General features: G+C 41.5%; 1 protein-coding gene across 4 annotated transcripts in view; it reads left to right on the top strand.

Moving 5' to 3' along the window:
- The first annotated feature begins 7,978 nt into the window (after window positions 1-7,978).
- AMOTL1 (angiomotin like 1) overlaps window positions 7,979-18,618 on the top strand; it is a 142,063-nt gene continuing 131,423 nt past the window's right edge. For 2 of the 4 annotated variants that reach the window (XM_057507099.1, XM_057507102.1), the window contains exon 1: window positions 7,979-8,202. In XM_057507099.1, the coding sequence (XP_057363082.1) occupies window positions 7,986-8,202 (217 nt within the window). In that variant the 5' untranslated portion in view covers window positions 7,979-7,985. The remainder of the gene's footprint in view (window positions 8,203-18,618) is intronic. The other 2 variants (XM_057507100.1, XM_036923319.2) reach the window with 1 other exon arrangement.

The following is an 18,618-nucleotide window of genomic DNA, read 5'->3' as shown; positions in this document are numbered from 1 at the left end:
TGGGATTGGAAGGAAAGCTCAGCAGGAAGCCTGCTCTTCATCACGCTTTTCCCTAATATTTGTAGACATATATTATAATTTTATAAACATTTACTTAAATAATAAAAATTTGAAAAGCTGTTTCAGGAGGAAGTGAGACTAAGAAGAGAAACTGGCTTCTCCCTGAGGGAAGAGGGAGCCAGGGAGGGAGGGTAGGGGGCACAGGGGGAAAGTGCCAGCAAGGTGGAGAGAGGTTGGCACCAGGTAGGGAGAGGATTCTGTGTTACTCCCCCTCAACCCGCCACCCCCTGGGGGCGCTGAAAGAGGCTTTAAGAGGCGTGTTTTGTAATGTTCTCTATAAAGCCCTCTCATCAGTTTGCTAGGACCGCCATAACTGAGTAGGAACTGGGTGGCTTAATGTCAGAAACGTTTGCTGTCCCAGTTCTGGAGGTTGGACATGAGACCCAGTGTCCACAGGGCGGGTTCCTCCTGAGGGCTGTGCGGGGGACTGTACCCTGCCTCTCCCCTCATTCTGGTGGTCTCCAAGAAATCTTTGGGATTCCTTGGCTTGTAGAAGCATCGCCAGATCTCTGCCTTCAGCTTCACACGGTGTTCTCCCTGTGTGCGGGTCTGCCTCCAAATGTACCCTATTTATAAGGATGCCAGTCTTACTAGATTAGGGTCCACCCTTATGACTTCCTCTTAATTTGATTACCTATGTTAAGAATGAGATCACGTCATGAGGTATGTCAGGGGGTCAGGACCCTGCATATCTTTTTTGGGGGGAGGGGGTGCAACTCAACCCATAACAGTCTTCCTCTCACCCCTCACCAAATTGCAAGGGCTTGAAGGAGTAGATTTGAGCGAAACTGCCATGGTTAGGGCTCCTTGCAGCCAGAGACCACACAAGTACAAGCGGGTGCTCAGGGGGCAAGGGAGCCAGGGACTCACAGAAAATTTGGGGACGTCTTCCCATGTCTACTGGCCACCCACTCCAGGGGTTACAGACAACCTTTCAGAAAATTCAATTGAAAGCGCATGTCCGTGTTTTATTACAATCTTGCTGGAAGTGAAAAGGCTTCCAGTCGGCCAGTTCAAAGATTCACTTTCGGTAGGGACACTTCATAGGGAAAGAGAATGGCTAGATCATTATTAGACCAAGATACAAAAAGAAAAGAAAGACTGATTGTTTAAACAATTGACTAAACACTAAGAGGGAATGACTGACAGTCAGCAGGTAGGGGGTTGGGTGGTTAGATTCTCAGAACCAAGCTTATTCCCATTAAAGCCGAACAGAAAATTTTGATGAGTTAATCGTTTTATCAGGAATGTGCAATTTCTTCCCAGAAGTAGATTTTTGAATCACATCAGTCAAAAAGGTTCTGTCGGACACTCGATTTCCAATGTTTTTTCTCTTATGAGGACCTCAACCCATCTGGCCCCAGCTGGCATGTGGGTGGTGTTCTAAGGGTCGCAGGTCCCAGTGCTATTCCCTTTGCAAACGCTCCTTTTCCCTTGCTGCCCTCAGAGTCTGCCCCTCACGTATGTCCTCCGTAGGATCGACTCCTGCCCAGCCTGTCCTCACGCTCCAAGAGAGGGGAATCAGTCTCCCCTCACATAACCCAACTCCTTCTCGAGGTCCTGTGCCTACTGCCCCTCTCACCTTACCTCAGCCCGTCTCCTCTGGGCTTGCTGTCCTCTAGCCACGCTGGCCTCCTGTCTATCCTCAGACCTGTCAAGTTCTTTGATGTTTGAGGTCTTTGCTCTTGCTGTTCCCTCTGCCTGGAATGTTCTTCTGCAGAGCTGGCTCTTCCTCACCATTCAGGGCTTAGGGTCAGTGACACATCCTCATAGAAGCTTGCCCTACCCAAGTTGTCCTCTGTCATTTTATCCTGGAGGCTTTCTTCACAGCACTTGGCACTGTCCTCCTTTATCTTGTCCTTTTCTCTTATCTGCCTCCTCCACCAGATTGTTAAATGCACATGGACAGTAAACCTGTCTGTTCACTACAACATCCAAGTGTCTGTCACATATAGTAGATGGTCAGTAGTTTTTTGGTGTTGGTTGAATAATTATATGGGGGAAATCGTGGCTCAGAGTAGTCGAGTAATTTGCATAAAATCCACAGCATTAGGTAGTGGAATGGGGAAACTAAATTGACTCGCTCCAAAACCTCTTTTCACTATCATCCTTATCTTGTTTATCTCTTAACTCTATGGGGTCCTCAACCCTTCTTTGTTGTTAGTCTATGGCCCTGAGCACATAGGAGCACAAATCCCATCTGACGCAGTAGGACCCTGGACAGTCCTTTGAAGCTCAGTTTGCACTGAGCTGGCTGCCCTTCCTTCCAAAGCACAAGATACCCACCGGGCATTCCCAAAGCATCTCTTCTTGCCCACCCCCACACACTCGGCCAATGGTGATTAAGTGTCTCCTCTGAGCCGGGCCTGTTCTAGGTGCTCTCTGAGCCAGGGCTTTCTGTCCCACCACTGCTCGTATTCCCTTCTCAGTTTCTCTAAAACACAAATAAATCAATAACCTCTTGTGTCTTTTCTTTTCATTAGCCTGTTTCCTGTGGGGTCTCAAGCCCAGGCCTTGCTCACACCTGCCTGGTCCTGTCCCTAGGGTAGATGCAGGCTAATAATCAGTCCTCGCTCAGTACAAGCGTTAGCATATCAAAAGCTCTGGGATACGCTCTGGTTACTCCCACTCAGCACAGCACCTGAGGCTCAAATCCAGATAGATTTTGAGGCAAATGGTCTCATGGGTTATATTTCCATATAAGGTACCTGGCATGATACAGACACACAACCCCTGTGGCAAAACCTCCCCATCCTTTTTCTGTAAACTTCAGCTCACATACTAAGGGGCCAGGTTGGGCTTGCCTGGCCTTGTCATTTCTTAGATGTTCATCCAGGACAAGTCTAAAATTAGCCCCGCCTCCTCCTAGTGCTAAAACTCTGCTGGAGCAACTTGGGAACCAGTTACTTTTAGAAACCATCCCTCTGGGGCTTAGAGCTGAGCGACTGAAACAGGTGGTGGAAACTGGCTCCAGAACCTGCAAGGCAGGAAAGAAGAGGCGGAGTGGGTTCAGCAGCTGGGATCAGAATGCCAGATCCAGGGGCCAGGCCTGCAAATGCAGGCTGCTGTGGCCACGGTCAGATCAAGGAGAAAGCACAAAACCAAGCCAGAGTCACCCAGCACTTTCACTGCGATGCTGAGTTCAGGCAGGGAGGGAAGGGAGTCGGTGCTTATTAGGCACACATTTATGTGCCAGTTATTGGCTTTATAGATGGTGTGTCACTGAGTCTCAGTAGTAGGTTCTATTATTTTGCCTCTTCCTTGCTAGCTAAATGGAATGTCAGAGATGTTCAGTAACTTAGCCAATGTCATGCAATGCCGGTAGCAAAGCAGGGATTCAAACCCTGGCTGGTTTAACACAAGGCCTGTTACTTTCCTCTATGTTGCCTCCAAGAATAGCAAGAAGGGAGGTTTCAAATCCACCCACAAGCCATGAGGACGGACCACCAAGTTACTTCACTGATACTTCTCACCTCTTCTAATTTCCTGGGAGCCTTGAAGAAAATACCATTGCTTGGGCACTGTCACCCAGAGGTTCTGTGTTCATTGTTATGGGGCAGGGCCTGAGAATAGGTATTTTACAATCTCCTGGAGGCTTCTGTTGTGCGGCCTGGGTCAAGAACTAGACTGTGTGCTTTGTTGCTGATCAGTTCCTCTGGGGCAACTGGAGAAATACAGTGGTGGTGATGTGATACCAGGGGATACCAACTCGCCTCGGTTGCACACCAGACAGGCAGGCCACCTGGTCAGCAATGGAGCATTTCCACAGAAGATTCTCTGGTTGAGGGTGGTCTTCTCAAATCCTGAAAGTCAGGACAGAATTAAAACAGCCTTCCCAGAAAGACAGGGCAGAGGCTGGGAACTGGGGACTTTGGGTTCTACAAAGCAGAAGTTTTCAAAGAAGGGAGTAGTAGAACCAGCCTCGTCTCTCATTCTAGCAAGTAACTGTGCCCTTTCTCCAAACCTTTAGAGATGGGGGAGACCCCCTCAAGGTAACTGGCAAGGTTCCACCATAGGAAGCATGAGGAGCCGCCCCTGCCTGCATGAGGGGCATCTGCCTGGGCACACTTAATTCGCAGCTTCTGTGCAATTTAGCATGTGACTGTGTATGTTTGCTGTCCTTTTGATTTCTAACTGTTTCATGTCGAAATGCTTCAAATCCTGCCTCCTTTGAACTCTCCTGGAAGGCTAGGACTATATCATGTAGAGACAGAAAAAAACATTGAGTCCCGGCTGGGGCATCTTTAGGTCCTCTTGACTGCAAATTGGCATCATCTTGGGATTAAAAAAAAAAAACTAAACCTGGGTCCCAATCCCTGAGAATGTGATTTAATGGGTTTAGGGTGTGGCATGAACAGACTTTTCAAAGCTGCTCAGATAATTCTAATATGCACCCAAAGTTGAGAATAAAAATTTGAAGGATAACAAAACGCTATGTGAAAAAATCATAATAATGATTATGTCTGGGAGGGAAAAAAATGAAGTGATTTGATTTATTTTACTTTTGCTAATCTGCATTCTCTATTTGTTTCTTCATATTGGTTATATCATTTTAAAAAGTAAAACTAAAAATAAATTAAAATGAATTGGATATTCCTAAATTATCTACTTTTTCAGAGATAGATCACTGATGGTAACTTGGACCAGGTGGAGTCCTAATCAGATACTATCCTCACTCATTCAACAAATATTTATTGTGTATTCCACATGATACACATTGGACGTATAAAAGTGAATATCACAAGCACAACACCTCACTCTCATGAACCTTACAGCTAATGGAGAAGATTAACTGACAAACAAGTAAACACAGTATTATGACTTCAGTTTTAGAAGGAAAAACTTCTGAGTATTACACATTGTTTTGTCAATGAGCATAACAGAAATTGCCAATATCTGGCTTATACTCCCCCTCCTGTGTCCAAGGCAAACATTGCTTTCGATTATGTCAACCTTTTCTCTGAAGCTCAGTATGCTTTTCAACAGTACCAATCAATCCAAGGTGGTGTTTGAAATGAAACATATGTAGTATCCCAGGAGACAACTATGAATTATCTCGTTGAAGGTAGACTAGGTGACCCAAAGGCAATTGAGACCCTCTACTAGAGCCAACTAGCTCCTATTGGAGCCCACCTCTTATAGATCACAGCCATAAACTCTGGGGAAAATATAAGAACAGCTAGTTCAAGGTACTAGAGAGAGAACAAAAGCAGGAAGAAACCAGAGGAGACTGAACCACTGGAAGAAGAGAAGGGCATGGGGTGAGTTTCTTGACTTACAGCTTTTAACCTAAGAACAGGGCCCTGTCTGTTTTATGCAGGGCAGGTGGGAAAGCCTCAGCTCTATGGGTAAACTGTGTCCAGATCTCTGGCGGTCTCCTGAACCACACACGCTAGAGGTGGACTTGAAGGAACCAGGCTACAGCTAAAAGAGCTGAACTGAAATTCCAGCTCCTACAGGGGAGATTAGCTTTTGCAATTTGAATTCAGCCACTTTAAAGACCTGAATAAAAAACAGTTGACAGACATCAGAAAAACATAACAGAACCCAGGTTTTCTACAATATATCATTCATAATGACCAGACACACTCCAAAATTATTCAACATACAAAAAAACAGGAATATGACTCATTTTAAAGAGAAAAGATGATCAGTGGAGATCTGAGATGGCTTAGATGATGGAATCAGCAGATGAGAATTTTAAAGAAGTTATTATAACTATGCTCTAGTAGATAAAAGAAAATATGTTCATAAGGAATGAAAATAAAGAAAATGCTAGCAGATAAATAGAAACTATAAAATAGAATCCAGTGAAAATGTAAGAACTGAAAAAAATATATACCTAAAATAAGAAACCAGTGAGTGTGCTTAAGAGTACAAGGAAGATGAAAGAAGAAAAAGTTAGTGAGCTAGGAGCTAGATCAACAGAAATTATCCAAACTGAGGCACAGAGATTTAATGGATGTACAGAGATTCACAGATCTTTGCAACAATATTGAAAGGTCTAAGATATATATAATTGAGGTCCCAGAAAGAGAGGAGAAAGAGAAAGGACACAAAAAAGTATTTCAATAAGTAATGGGTGAAAAGTTCATAAATTTGGTAAAAGAAATATCTATAGACTCTAAAAACTTTGATACATACAAGATAAATTAATATCAAAACAAACAAAACAAAAATAAAATTTAGGCATATCATAGTGAAACTGCTGAAAATCAATGACAAAAAGAAAATCAACAAAACAATTCTGAGAGAAATTGAAGGTATAAATAAATGAAGAGCTATCCCAAGTTAATGGATTGAAAGACTCCAGTGTTGTTAAGGTCATAATTACCAAATTGATCTAGGGATTCATCACAATCCTAGTTATAATCCTACTATGCATTTTAGCCAAATTTGACAAACTGATTCTAAATACCTATAGAAAAGCAAAGACGTTAGAATTTAAAGTCTTGAGAAAAAAAGTCAGAGTTGTAGACTTACACTTACATGACCTCAAGACTAAAGCTACAGTAGTCAAGACAGTGTGGTACTGACAAGGATCAACAGATGGACTGACAGCATAGAATAGAGTCCAGAAATAGACCCACACTTATACATTTGCTTTATTTTTTTGGCAAAGGTGTCAGAGCAGCCCAATTGGGAAAGGCAAGTCTTTTCAACCAATGGTGTTGAAATAACTACATATATGCAAGCAAATTAATTTTGTCCTAAATCATACTATCTACAAATTCAATTTATTGTGGACCACAGACCTAAACATAAGAGCTAATCTGGGATAGGAAGGGGCTGTCTGACACCATTTACTCTCTATCTACTGAATGCCTACTGTGTGCTACTATCTATAAGAATAGTATATATTTGGAGGATTGTGTGGTAAACCAAATAAAAATGCTCTTTTTTTTGGTCCTAACATTGAAGACTCGCATTCCTTTTATAAGCCATGTTGACATTTCTTAAATCTCTGGGTTCAAAAACCCCTTTCTAATGGTGGGCCTGAATACCTCTATCTAAGCAGAAAGAGATTTTTTTGCTTGTTTTACCGTCTCTGGACACAAGAAGTTCTCCAAAGCCTCAAAATAGTTTAGCAAGAAACTAGGCCCATGCCTAGTGACCCAAAGTTACCTCACACTCTCCTGAAGTAGAGGAGTGAGAGAAAGGTCAGTGGGCTGCTGAGCTCGACCCTCTGCCCACTTCCAGTGGAGGTCACACGCATTACCATTCCTGGCCCTGGTGCCACAGCCCTAAGTCTTGCCCAGAGTTTAGACCAAGTATGTGGCATCAAGGAGAGGTGCCTGGCTTACTGGGTAGCTTGACATGACCTTGAATCCCAGGTTACAGATTTGATTGGTCCAGCCTCACCTTTAACATACAAAAGAGAAAATTCCTTAACTTAAACGTCTCTTTTCCAAAATCTTGGTGGAATGTGGGCATGTTTTGAGCTGATATATTGTTACAAATGATGCCAAATTGCTTGGGTGGTACCGTATTCAATGAAAATAAAAAAACTCTGTTGCCTTCATTAGAAGGGCTGTCACACTTTCATTCTCTCCAGTGGCTCATCCCCTCTGCTCTCCTGAATACTTTCGTCCAGACGGTCACCTCTTTGTCACCTTTGTATGCTTACAAACTCACCAGCTTCTTACTGCCCCTCCTCCTGACTGAAATATCTTTGCTGCTTCTCTCTTCCCTCCTTCCCCAAGAATTTTTACCTCTCAGAAGTTTAAATATCTGTTTTCTTTCTCTAAAATGCTATTTTCCAGACAGGTGAATTCTTGAGCGATAATGAAATGACTCAGGCAAGTAAGTATGTGTTTCCCAACCCCCAGTGCCAGTTCAGGCGATTGGTGGTCAGGACTTTCTGAAGCTCTTTGCAAACAACAGGGCTGGTCAGATTCCAGCGATTCACCTTCTGAAGGCTGCGCATGTCTGGGCAGCGACTGCCTGATTTGGATGGAGTCACTGCTGGGGAGGCACAGTTGGCTCAGCCAGGGAGCACGCGTTGCTCTTTTAAACTCCACGGCACCAGAGATGAAGTCACCTTCCTGCTTTTAAAACCAACAGATCTGCCCTGTAAGTCTCTGTCACTTCTGCTAGAACTTGGTGTTTTTCCCACTGTTGGTCACCAGGACCTTCTCTCAGGTAAGGAAGCTCTTATTTAGTAGGTTTGCATTCAGGAAAGCTTGCTCTGAGGGGGCCTAGAGGTCACCTCTAGGTACAGTTGGAGTCAGGTCAAGGGACACCCGATTGGGGGAGGGGGTTGGCTGGTTCCCAGGCAGCTGGTGTCCACCTGCTGGACTGGTGGGCCCTGGGCTGGGTGAGCCGAGCCCCGCCACCTCGGGGCTCAGTGAGGGTGCTCCCGGTGGGCATGGACATCAAATCCGGGCTTGCTTCAGGTGCCTATCCTAATAGTTGCATAGCGAGCACATTGGTGAAGCAGCTACCAGTAGTCTCCTCTGGATTGGGGCTGTCCTACACACTTTGCCTTCCGAACGATTAGCTTAGCATTTGGGGTGGAATTCTTCTAGGATCTCGTGATAAAAATTGATGTGCAGAAAAGCAGCAGCTCTCTGGAGAGCCTTCATTTGCTCATTTGCTGGCTTGAACGCTTCCCTTCTTTCTCAGAGTGTGGCAGGAGACAAAGGGGCCCAGCTCCCTGTCCTGACATGCAGGGACCTTGTGTAAACAATGGCTGTGCTGCTCTGTGGGGCAGAAGTGTGCAAACATGTCTTACTGCCTGTCCACACAAGTTCTAAGGAAATGAGCCTGGGATTTGGTGCGTGTGTGTGCAGGCAGTCCCGTGGTCCTAGGGACCGCTGAAATCTCCCTGCAACACTTCCTATGAGTTACATGGGTCACTGTTGCTGATTGACTCATACAGCTCTCATTAGCTTTGGAAATATCGAAAAAGACATCTGGGTGTTTCAGAGGTGCCTATGCGGTGATAAGTGACTTTTGGAGAGCAAGTTGAGGCACTGTGAAGTGAAAACCCTAAGATTGTAGAGCCCTTTGTTACTCGACGCAGCATCCTGCCAACTAGCAGCATCCTGTGCATTCACCTGTGACCTCTGAACAGAGCAAAGAACCTCATTTATATAGGAGACGCTGGTTTTGTGTTAAATGCAGTTACACACTGGCTGCCAGTGCCTGCTTACACGTTCACCTCAAACTTGGCTCGTCCAGAATTCATCCTTACCTGAAACCTGCTCCCCATTCTGTGTCCTCTAGCTCATGAAAAAGTGCCAGGTTGGCCATGAAAGATTTCTGGGCTTCATCCGTGACCCCTCCTTTGTCCTCACATCTCCACATCTAATTTGACAACACATCCAGCATATTCTGCCTCAAATCCATTACTGTCTCTCGAGTTCACCCATTTTCCCACTTCCATGGCTATTTTCCATGTTTAAGCCTTTTATTGTCTTCTTGGAGGAAGACAGAAACCACCCATGCAGGCTTTCTCTCTCCAGTCTTACCTGCCCGGTGCAGCTGGAGGGAGGATTCCACAATGACTGATCAACACCTGCACGATCCAATCACTAATCACGTGATTTGGTTTTCTGAATATCCTTGAAAATTTTCCACGTCTCTTCATCTCACACCACGACCTGGGTCCAACCCACCAACACTCTCTGCCTGAATTACTGCAACAGCCCCTTAGCTGACCTCCGTGCTACCAGGTGCACTCCCCTCCTCGTTAGTGTAAGACACTTCCAGCTTCTTGTCTTGCTAAGCTTTTAAAGGACATTTTTAAAATCAGAGCAGAACTTGAAACACTTATTACCCTCTCTGGGCTTTAGAAGCATTAGCATTTTTATGACTTTTGTGGATACTACAAAGAGGAGGCAGAGAGAACAGGGGAAGGTGGGGGATGATATTTCAGTCGGAAGACAGCCTGGTGGCTGTATAAAGCTCAGGCCTTGGGACAGCGCAGGTCCGCGTCGGAATCCCAGCTCCTCCACTTCCTACTGTGGCCTTGACCAAATCAGAAAACCTTCTTGAGATTCGTTTTCCTCAACTGTGAAATGTAAATGATAATAATGCTTATTGCCCTGGGTGAATGTAAGAGCTAAATGAGAACTTTTATGGAAGGATCTGAAACAACAAGTACGGATTCCTGCATCCCTTTCAAAGTTTATAATCTTAACTATCATGTATCTTATAAGTATTCATGTGTGTGTGTATGATTACCTGGTTTTGGCCTGATAGGAAGGAGGAATGGCAAAGAAATACATGAGAACTCTGTCAAGGAATCTGCAGTTTACTTAGGGAGGTAGTGCAAACCTGAATAGCAAAAAAAACAACTGTAAAGCAAGCATTTTGCAATTGTCAGGTGCACAGTACTATTTGAGTACATGGCAGGGAGGGCTTGAGTAAACCGGTCTGCGAAAACCTGCCGGCAAGTGTAAATAGATCTATGCCAAGCAGTTTTAGATTCAGGTTCTTCGGGGACCTGAAAATCGCTGGCCTTTCTGACGCTGAATTAAAACTTCCCAGAAGGCTTTATACTGTTAGAGTGATTTAAGGGCTCACAGATGAGTGTTTAAGTGACTTTACTCACTCATTCATTCATCAAGCAGTAATTGAATCCCTACTGCGTGCCAGGTCCTATGCCATACAATTTCTTTGCAACTCTTCCCTGAGACGTGGATGATCATTCTCCTCCTCCTAAACCAGGGCTCGCCTTAGGGACTTCTTTGATCAATACACTGGAAGACAGTGCCATTCAGGGATATTTTTGGCTAGCTTCTCAGCAGCTTTGCAGCTTCCCCCTGGGTTTCTTGGCCACTCACTTTCGGGGAGGCCAGTCACTGTGTAAAGTCATGAGCTGGTAAAATGGCTCTTGGGGGGGCAGAGGGAGGCCTCCTGATTTGTAGCGTTTGCCACTTACCATGGTAAAAATACTCCTCCCTACCATGGCTGATTTCAACCTACCCGAGTGAGAGCACTGAGTGTGGGTTGGAAAGAGATATGCCGCTCTTACAAGTTGGTACAAGCCAGCCCCAGTGCATGACAGTCAGCTACTCTGCAACCACCATGCTGTGACAAAGCTAGCTGGGTGGGGGGCTACATGGAGAGAAGTCCAGCCAGGCCCAGGTTTTCCTGCCTTTCAGATTCAGGCTCCAGGAAGGAAGCCTTCAGATGACCCAGGGACCCAGCCTCTATCTGATGTATGAGAGACCTTGAGTGAGAACAGCTCAGCTCAGCCCAGACCCAGAGAGCTGGAACACGGTGGCCGTCTTGTTTACACAGAAGCCACCCCAGGTTAAGCTACCAATGGGGTGTGAAAGAATAAAGAAATCTGAAGGGCCTGAGAAAGAGACTCAATTACTTTAATGATAAGTTTTACCCTTATAACTCAATCAATGAAAAAGAAATTCTCTTTCTCTCTCTCACACACACAAACACACACTCCTCTCTCATTATCTGCTCCCATCACTTACTTAACTCGTCACACAAAGCTCTTGGGGAAGATAGCCCTCACCGGCTCTTAGGCTCTGTTCCATCCTCCACGTGGAATCTGCTATGGGAAGCAGGTAGAGCAGACGAAACCTGCAGTCAAGGAAATGTCCAGACCCCTGAGGTCTGGTGGAAAGCAACTGAGACCCCGAGAAAAGAGCAGCCAGAGAGAAGGATTGAAAATAAGCCTTAGGGACGACGCATGGATTTGTCGTTAGAGGATGAAGTTTAAAATCAGACGACTTGAGCTCAGAGGTGAATTCTGACATTTTCTAGGTGGCTGACCTTGAGAGGTATCTTGACATCTCTCATCTCAGTTCCTTCATCTTTAAAATCTGGATAACAAATGCCATCGCACAAAGTTCTTGTGAAGATGAAATGAGATATTTGTAGAGTGCTCAGCACAAGGCCTAACACATCGTGCGGAATGAACAGCAGTTAACAGTAGTAGTAGTGGTAGTATAAGAGTCATACTGGTGGTACTATTGTCATAAGTTCAAAAGCCACAGGCTCCCTGGCAAGCCCAGAGCTTCAGTCAGTCAGTCACCCTACAGGTGCCCAACACAAGTGTTCAATAAAACTTAAAGCAGACCGAATATCGATATTCTGAAATAATTATTCCACTGTCAATTTTTAATTTTATGGTCCCCTAAATATATTTCCAACACTTAAAAAGCATAACTGTGCATTATTTCTCTTGTCTCTTAGGCAATATGAACTAAGACCCTGTTTTCTCATTTCCTGTGAGTACTCTTCTTAACCATCTATTATGTAGCGGGCAGTTGAGTGGCTCAGTGTCCATATTATTGTCCTTAAAATTCTATTTCAGAGTAATTGAAGCCGGGTGGCTTTTGCAGAGATCCTGAGCCCACAGTGCTCCAGAAATGTCAGGTTTACTGGTTTATGGATGCCATCATTTGGTTAGGACAGTCAGGGTGAAGAATAACATGGTGCTTGTGAGCACTAAGTTCCCCTGTTTTATTTATACTTTGTGAATAAGAGCTACTCAAACTTTAATTTATGAACTGATGTTAGGCAGACTTGTCTCATTTAATCTGTGGTTGGTCTAGGCATGTGGATTTTTTAAACAAAGAATAATGCAAACATTCTGACTGCTAAAGAATAGCAGATTCATTTGTTTTTAAAAAACTTTAATTACAAAATATTTATAGATTCACAAGTGTGTGTCTGCTTCACCCAACCTCCCCCATTGTTGACATGTTGCATAACAATAATATGATATCAAAACTAGTTCATTTACCATGGTACAATCCATAGACCTTATTCATATTTTATCAGTTATACATGAACTTGTGTGTGCATAATTGTATGCAATCCAATCTCTACCATGTTAAGGTCATACCACCACAGTCAGGATGCAAACTATATCATCACCACAAGGTTCTCTAACACTGCCCTTCTGTATCCACTGTCTCCCATCCCTAATCCTTTGAAAGCATTAATCAGTTGTCTGTCTATATAACTTTATTTCAGAAGTGTTTTATAACTGGAATCATTCAGTATTCGCATACATGAGATTAACTTTTCTGTTCAGCATAAGTTCCTTAAAATCCATCCAGGTTGTTGTACATATAAATAGTTGATTTTTTATTGCTGAGTAGTATTCCATAGTATGGATGTACCACAGTGTGTTTAATCATTTACTCATTTACCTATTGGAGAACATCTGGGTAATTTCCAGTTAGAGCTATTACAAATCTGCTATGAGTATTTCTGTGCAAGATTCTACATGAACACAAATTGCCATTTCTCTGGAATAAATGCCTGACAGTGTAGTGTCTGGGTCTTATGGTAAGTCCATTTCTAGTTTTAAAATGAACTGTCAGACTGTTTTCCAGAGAGGCCATAACCTTTTGCATCACCACCAGCAATACATAAGTAATGGAGTTTCTCTGCATCCTTATCAGCATTTGTGTTATCAGTATTTTTTATTTTAGCCATTCTGATAGGTAGATAGTGATATCTCATTGTGATTTTAATTTGCATTTCTCTAATGGCTAGTGGTTGAATATCTTTTCATGTGCTTATTTGCCATCTGTATATGATCTTCAGTGAAATGTTTATTAATGTCTTTTGACCATTTTCTAATTGGATTGTTTTTTACTGTTTTGTGAGTTCTTTACATATTCTAAATACATGTCCTTTTTCAGATATGTATTTTACAAATATTTTCTCCCACTCTGTAAATTTTTACTTTATTCTCTAAATAGGATCTTCCACAGAGCAAAAGTTTTTTATTTGGATGGAGTCCAATTTATCAATATTTCTTTTTATGAATCATTCTTTTAGTGTAAAGAACTTTTGTCTAGTCTTAATTCTCAAAGATTTTCTCCTCTTTTTTCTAAAAGCTTTGTAGTTTTACATTTAATTCCATAATCCATGTTAGATAATTATAATTTTTATATAAGGCATCAGGTTTTAGTTGAGATAAACTTTTTTTTCTTTTTGCCTGTGTATGTCTAGTTTCTCTAGCACAGATTGTTTAATAAGCTATCTCTCCTTCACTGAATTGGCTTTGAACCTTTCAAAAATCAATTGGGTGGTTTTGTATGATTACATCTCTGGGTTTTTCCACTCTATTACATTGATCCATGTGCCTACCCTTCTGACAACATCACACCATCTAGATTACTATATCATAAACTATATAGCAAACCATACCTCAGGTAGAATGATTCTCTCTGTGTTAGTGTTAAAATACTGATACAACAGTAGAGAGATCAATGGAGAAGCATAAAGAATCCATAAATAGATTCAACAAACACTGCAAAGTCACATTTCAGCCTAGTGGGGTAGGGAGAACTGACTGCCATTTGGAAAGGAAAATAAAGCTGGATCCCGAGCTCTAAATAAGTTCCAGAAAATAAAAACATATATTAATATTAAACAATAAAAATAATTTTTAAATAGGTAGATTATCTGATAATCTTGAAGAAAGAAAGACCTTTTTAAGCAAAACACCAAACTCAAAATCTGTACAGAAAACCGATACATGTAATTGCATATGATATTAATGAATCATGTAGATGAAAATGTATAATGAAAAGCATAAATGAAATCAAAATGCAAATGAAAAATAGAAAAAAAACATTTGCAACATCTATGTAACAGCAAGAAACACTTTTCTTAAAATTTAAATAGTACATTCAACAAGAAAAAAGAGACTGAGTAAAAATGGGTAAAGTACACAAATAGGATGTTCAGGAGGAAAGAAATACAAATGGCTGATAAACATAAGAAAGGAAGACAATTTTCCAATTTAAGAAGCACAAATTTAGAAAACTTTTTTATTGTTTAAAGAACTTAAAAATTAATAAATATGTATTGTAAAAAATATAGAAAATATATGAAGTATATGATGTTGGATAAATATTTTCCTCAAAGCCTCATCTTATTCTCAAGCTTAAGATCTTTCTTCTTTCTCTAGAAGTATCTCTAAAAATGTGCTATTCCTTCTAGCCCTTCCTCTTATGTGCTTAGAATGTGTGTGCGTGTGTGCCTGTCTTTCACACAAATTAGATCTTATTTATAAATTGCTATGCACCTGGCTTTTTACAATTCACATTACTGTCATGACTTTCTATGTCACTTCTTACAGAACCAGCTTATTTATTTTAATGACAACATAGGATTTACAATCTAACTATTCCTTACTATTTATTAAGGAGAATTCAAGTGTTTCCCTTTTCTACTAGAAGGAATGCTGCATTATATATATCTTTGTGCACTTGTCTTGCAATTATATTCTGTAGGATAGACACTCAGAAATGAAATTGTTAGGTCAAAGGACATATGAATTTTATATTAGAGAAAATGCCAACTTGCTAATTTAAAAAACTGTATCAATTCTTCTACCAAAGTGTGAGACTACCCATTTCTTGAAAAAAGTCACCATCTCTTGCTTTTAATCAATTTTTAAAAAACTTTTGACATGATGAATAAAAAACAAGTCAACGTTGTTTTAATCTGCATACTCTGAGTATTGAAATTGAACATTTTCATATGTTTCTAGTTCATGTTTATCTGTTAACTGTTGGTTCATAGCCTTGCCTGTGTTTCTGTTGATTGTCATTTTCTTTTTGGCGTATAAAACTTTTTTATAGTATGGATATTAATCTTTTTAATACATATTATAAATATTGTAATCCACTTACTCATTTATATTTTACTCTTCTTTACTGTGTCTTTCTTTTTAGAGAAGTTTTAAATTTTATGTAGTCCAGTCTGTCTATATTTTATGACTTTTAGATTTCATGTTAGTGAAGTTTTTCCCACTCAGAATAAAATTAGTTCCTCTAACACACCTAGCGATTTGCTTTTACTGTTTAAATTTTTTATTCATCTTAAATTTATTTTTATATATACTGTGATTTAGGAATCCACCTTTAAAAACATCCAATTAACCTAATACTATTTGCTGAACAGTCTATCCTTTCCCCACTGACTTGAAATGTCAAATTTTATATGCCAAATCAATTTCATTGATGTTTTTTAACTTTTTAATTTTATTTGAACAAAAAATTTATTCCAGCAACAAGATCACACTGTTTTAATTACTTTAGCTTTATAATTTGTTGTGTTATCTGGGAAAGTAAGTACCCTCTCAAACCCTGCCATTATTTTTCTTTATCAAAAGTTTCTAGGTGAATAATTAAGATATATAAGAAGGAGAAAAAGTCAGCCACAGGAAAGACAAATGTGTGTGTGTGTATGTGCATGTATGTATGTGTGTATATATATGCACATGTACACACAATTATATATACACATAAGTTTGTATATATAAATGTATGTACCTAAATACATGTATGTACACACATACATATATTTTTTTGCACAGCAAATTTTTGGAAGGGCACACAAGAAACTGGGATAATTAGCTCTAGGGGATGGGACTGTTGGGCTTTGATGAGCGAAACTTTCTTTCCACTTTGGATCATTCCTTACTTTTTATGCACCCTTTAAAAAGTAAATATTCATTTCTTTTATAATTAAAAAATAATGATTTTCTGTGTCCCAAACTGATGCCTGAATGAGGGCATATTCTGTATATCAGTGTCTGCATAAAATTGTGGCTGCACAAATAGGATTGCTTGGGGATCATTAAAGAAATACAGATGATCAAGGAACTGCCCCCAGAGATTCTGATTTCATAGGTCTGTGAGAGGGCCTGGGCATTGGCATATTTTAAAAGTACCCCAGGTGGTTCCAATGTGCAGTCAAAGTTGAGAACCACTTCTGTAGATGATGTGAGGCTTAAAAGGATCCCCAAAAGGCCACTGTGATGAGGTCTTTTCAGAGCATAATTACTTAGGAATGCAGCCCAAAGTAATCCATCACTTCTCTGTAAGGCTAAGTGTTGGCATGAGACTGTATGCAAAAAAGTCCAGAGGGGACTGGTGGAAAAGAGCTTTGCTTGAATGTGTGTGAAAGCATCCATCTCTGTGGTAGGCATTCTTGGTGAAAGCTATAGACTCATTCAGGTTTCCTCAACACATAAGGAATTCTTGCAAACTAATCGTGACCATAAGAGATACAGGAATCTCATGAAAACCAGAAACAGCAAAACAGGTGTGCTTCAGGAGCCCAAAAGGGGGTTGGTACTGTCACTGGCTGCCATGCTGTTTCTCCCAGGATAGTGTCTCAGAGGCCACAAAGAATGAAGTCAGCAGACAAGATTAGGGAGCAAGCAGCAAAGCTCTTTTAATGAAGAGTGAAAAGGAAAGGGCTCCTGCTACTCAGAAGGGGCTCCAAGGAAGGATGATGTTAAGGGGGCAGTGTCTAGGGTTAGTATAGCTTTCTGAAAGGAGGAAGTTCTGCCCCAGGGATCTAATAGAGAATTGAACTAATGACATCACAACTCACTCCTGATTGGCTGAAAGTACAATGCTTAATTTGCATATGGACAACCAATCAGAACTGAGGTCTTTCTGACCAAGTATACTGCTGAATGGCTGAGTTTGATTGGAGCTTTTTTTGAGACATGCAAGGGCGGTGAAACTTAGGAGGGCCGTGAAACATACAAGGACCCTGAACTCCATCTGCCTGCATCCCACAATCACCTGCCTCAGTACCAGAAGATTCCAGCAAAGCTCCAGGAGCCAGGGTTACTGGAAGACCTTCCCATCAGAGGCTTTCAAAATTCTTTCATCTGGAGAATTGCTTTGTTAAAATGAAATGGCTTTTGGGAGACTGGTCTGGGAAACAGATCAAAGAGGAAACTGAAGAAGCCCAAGGACTGACTGGAAACCTAGTATTGCTGCAGCTCTCTCTGATTCTTGTATGTGTCTTCTGATGTTTTTCCTCATCAGCTGACTGATTGTGCTTCCATATTCCTGACTGAGGATCTGATTGGTCCAGCTTTCTCCACAATGGTTTATCCCAGTTTGGGTGAGGTTTTCCACACTGGGTGATTACAGAGGTGGACTGAGTAGTTCATGGAGTTATGTGCCCACCTCTGGTCACCTGAGCCAGAGAGAGAATGGGAGAAGTGAATGCATAAATCTGCTTTGGTAATGTGGAGAGAAGGCGTGGGTAAGGCAGTCTCCCTTAGAAGGGGGCAGTGGATAGAACATGCACCACGATTAACCTGTCCAGGCTGAGCGCTAAGTCAGTCCTCAGTGAGTATTCAACTGGAAGATAGTCCTCAACGGGCCATGAAACTGCTGAAATTTAAGCCAACATGCTAAGGAAAAATCTGTCATACTGATCTATACTTCTCATATAATCCTTTCAAAACCCTCACAAAGCATGTGGGATGATCCCGGATTACAGATGGAAAAATTAGGCTCAACAATGTTCTATACCTTGCACACAGATCATTGCTGGGAAATGATGAACCTGAAATTTAAACCTAGATCTGTCCCAGAGTCCTTGCTCTTATGCATTATATTCATACTGCCTTCCATGTGCTATTTCACCTTCCAAGTCGGGGGTTGGAATTCAGTGTTGTGTAGCACATGATATTTATATGTAAATTTGCTGAATGATAACAGTGCTACTTATGTACTGCATTTATGTACTGTTCTGATGATTCTCCAGTTGATGTAGGATTTTCACATAACTCTGTTAAAGAAGGAA

The sequence above is a fragment of the Manis pentadactyla genome, chromosome 9 (genome assembly GCF_030020395.1).
Source record: "Manis pentadactyla isolate mManPen7 chromosome 9, mManPen7.hap1, whole genome shotgun sequence".
Lineage (NCBI taxonomy): Eukaryota > Metazoa > Chordata > Mammalia > Pholidota > Manidae > Manis > Manis pentadactyla.
Note: the sequence above shows the minus strand (reverse complement) of the source record. Positions and strands in the feature narration are given on the sequence as shown.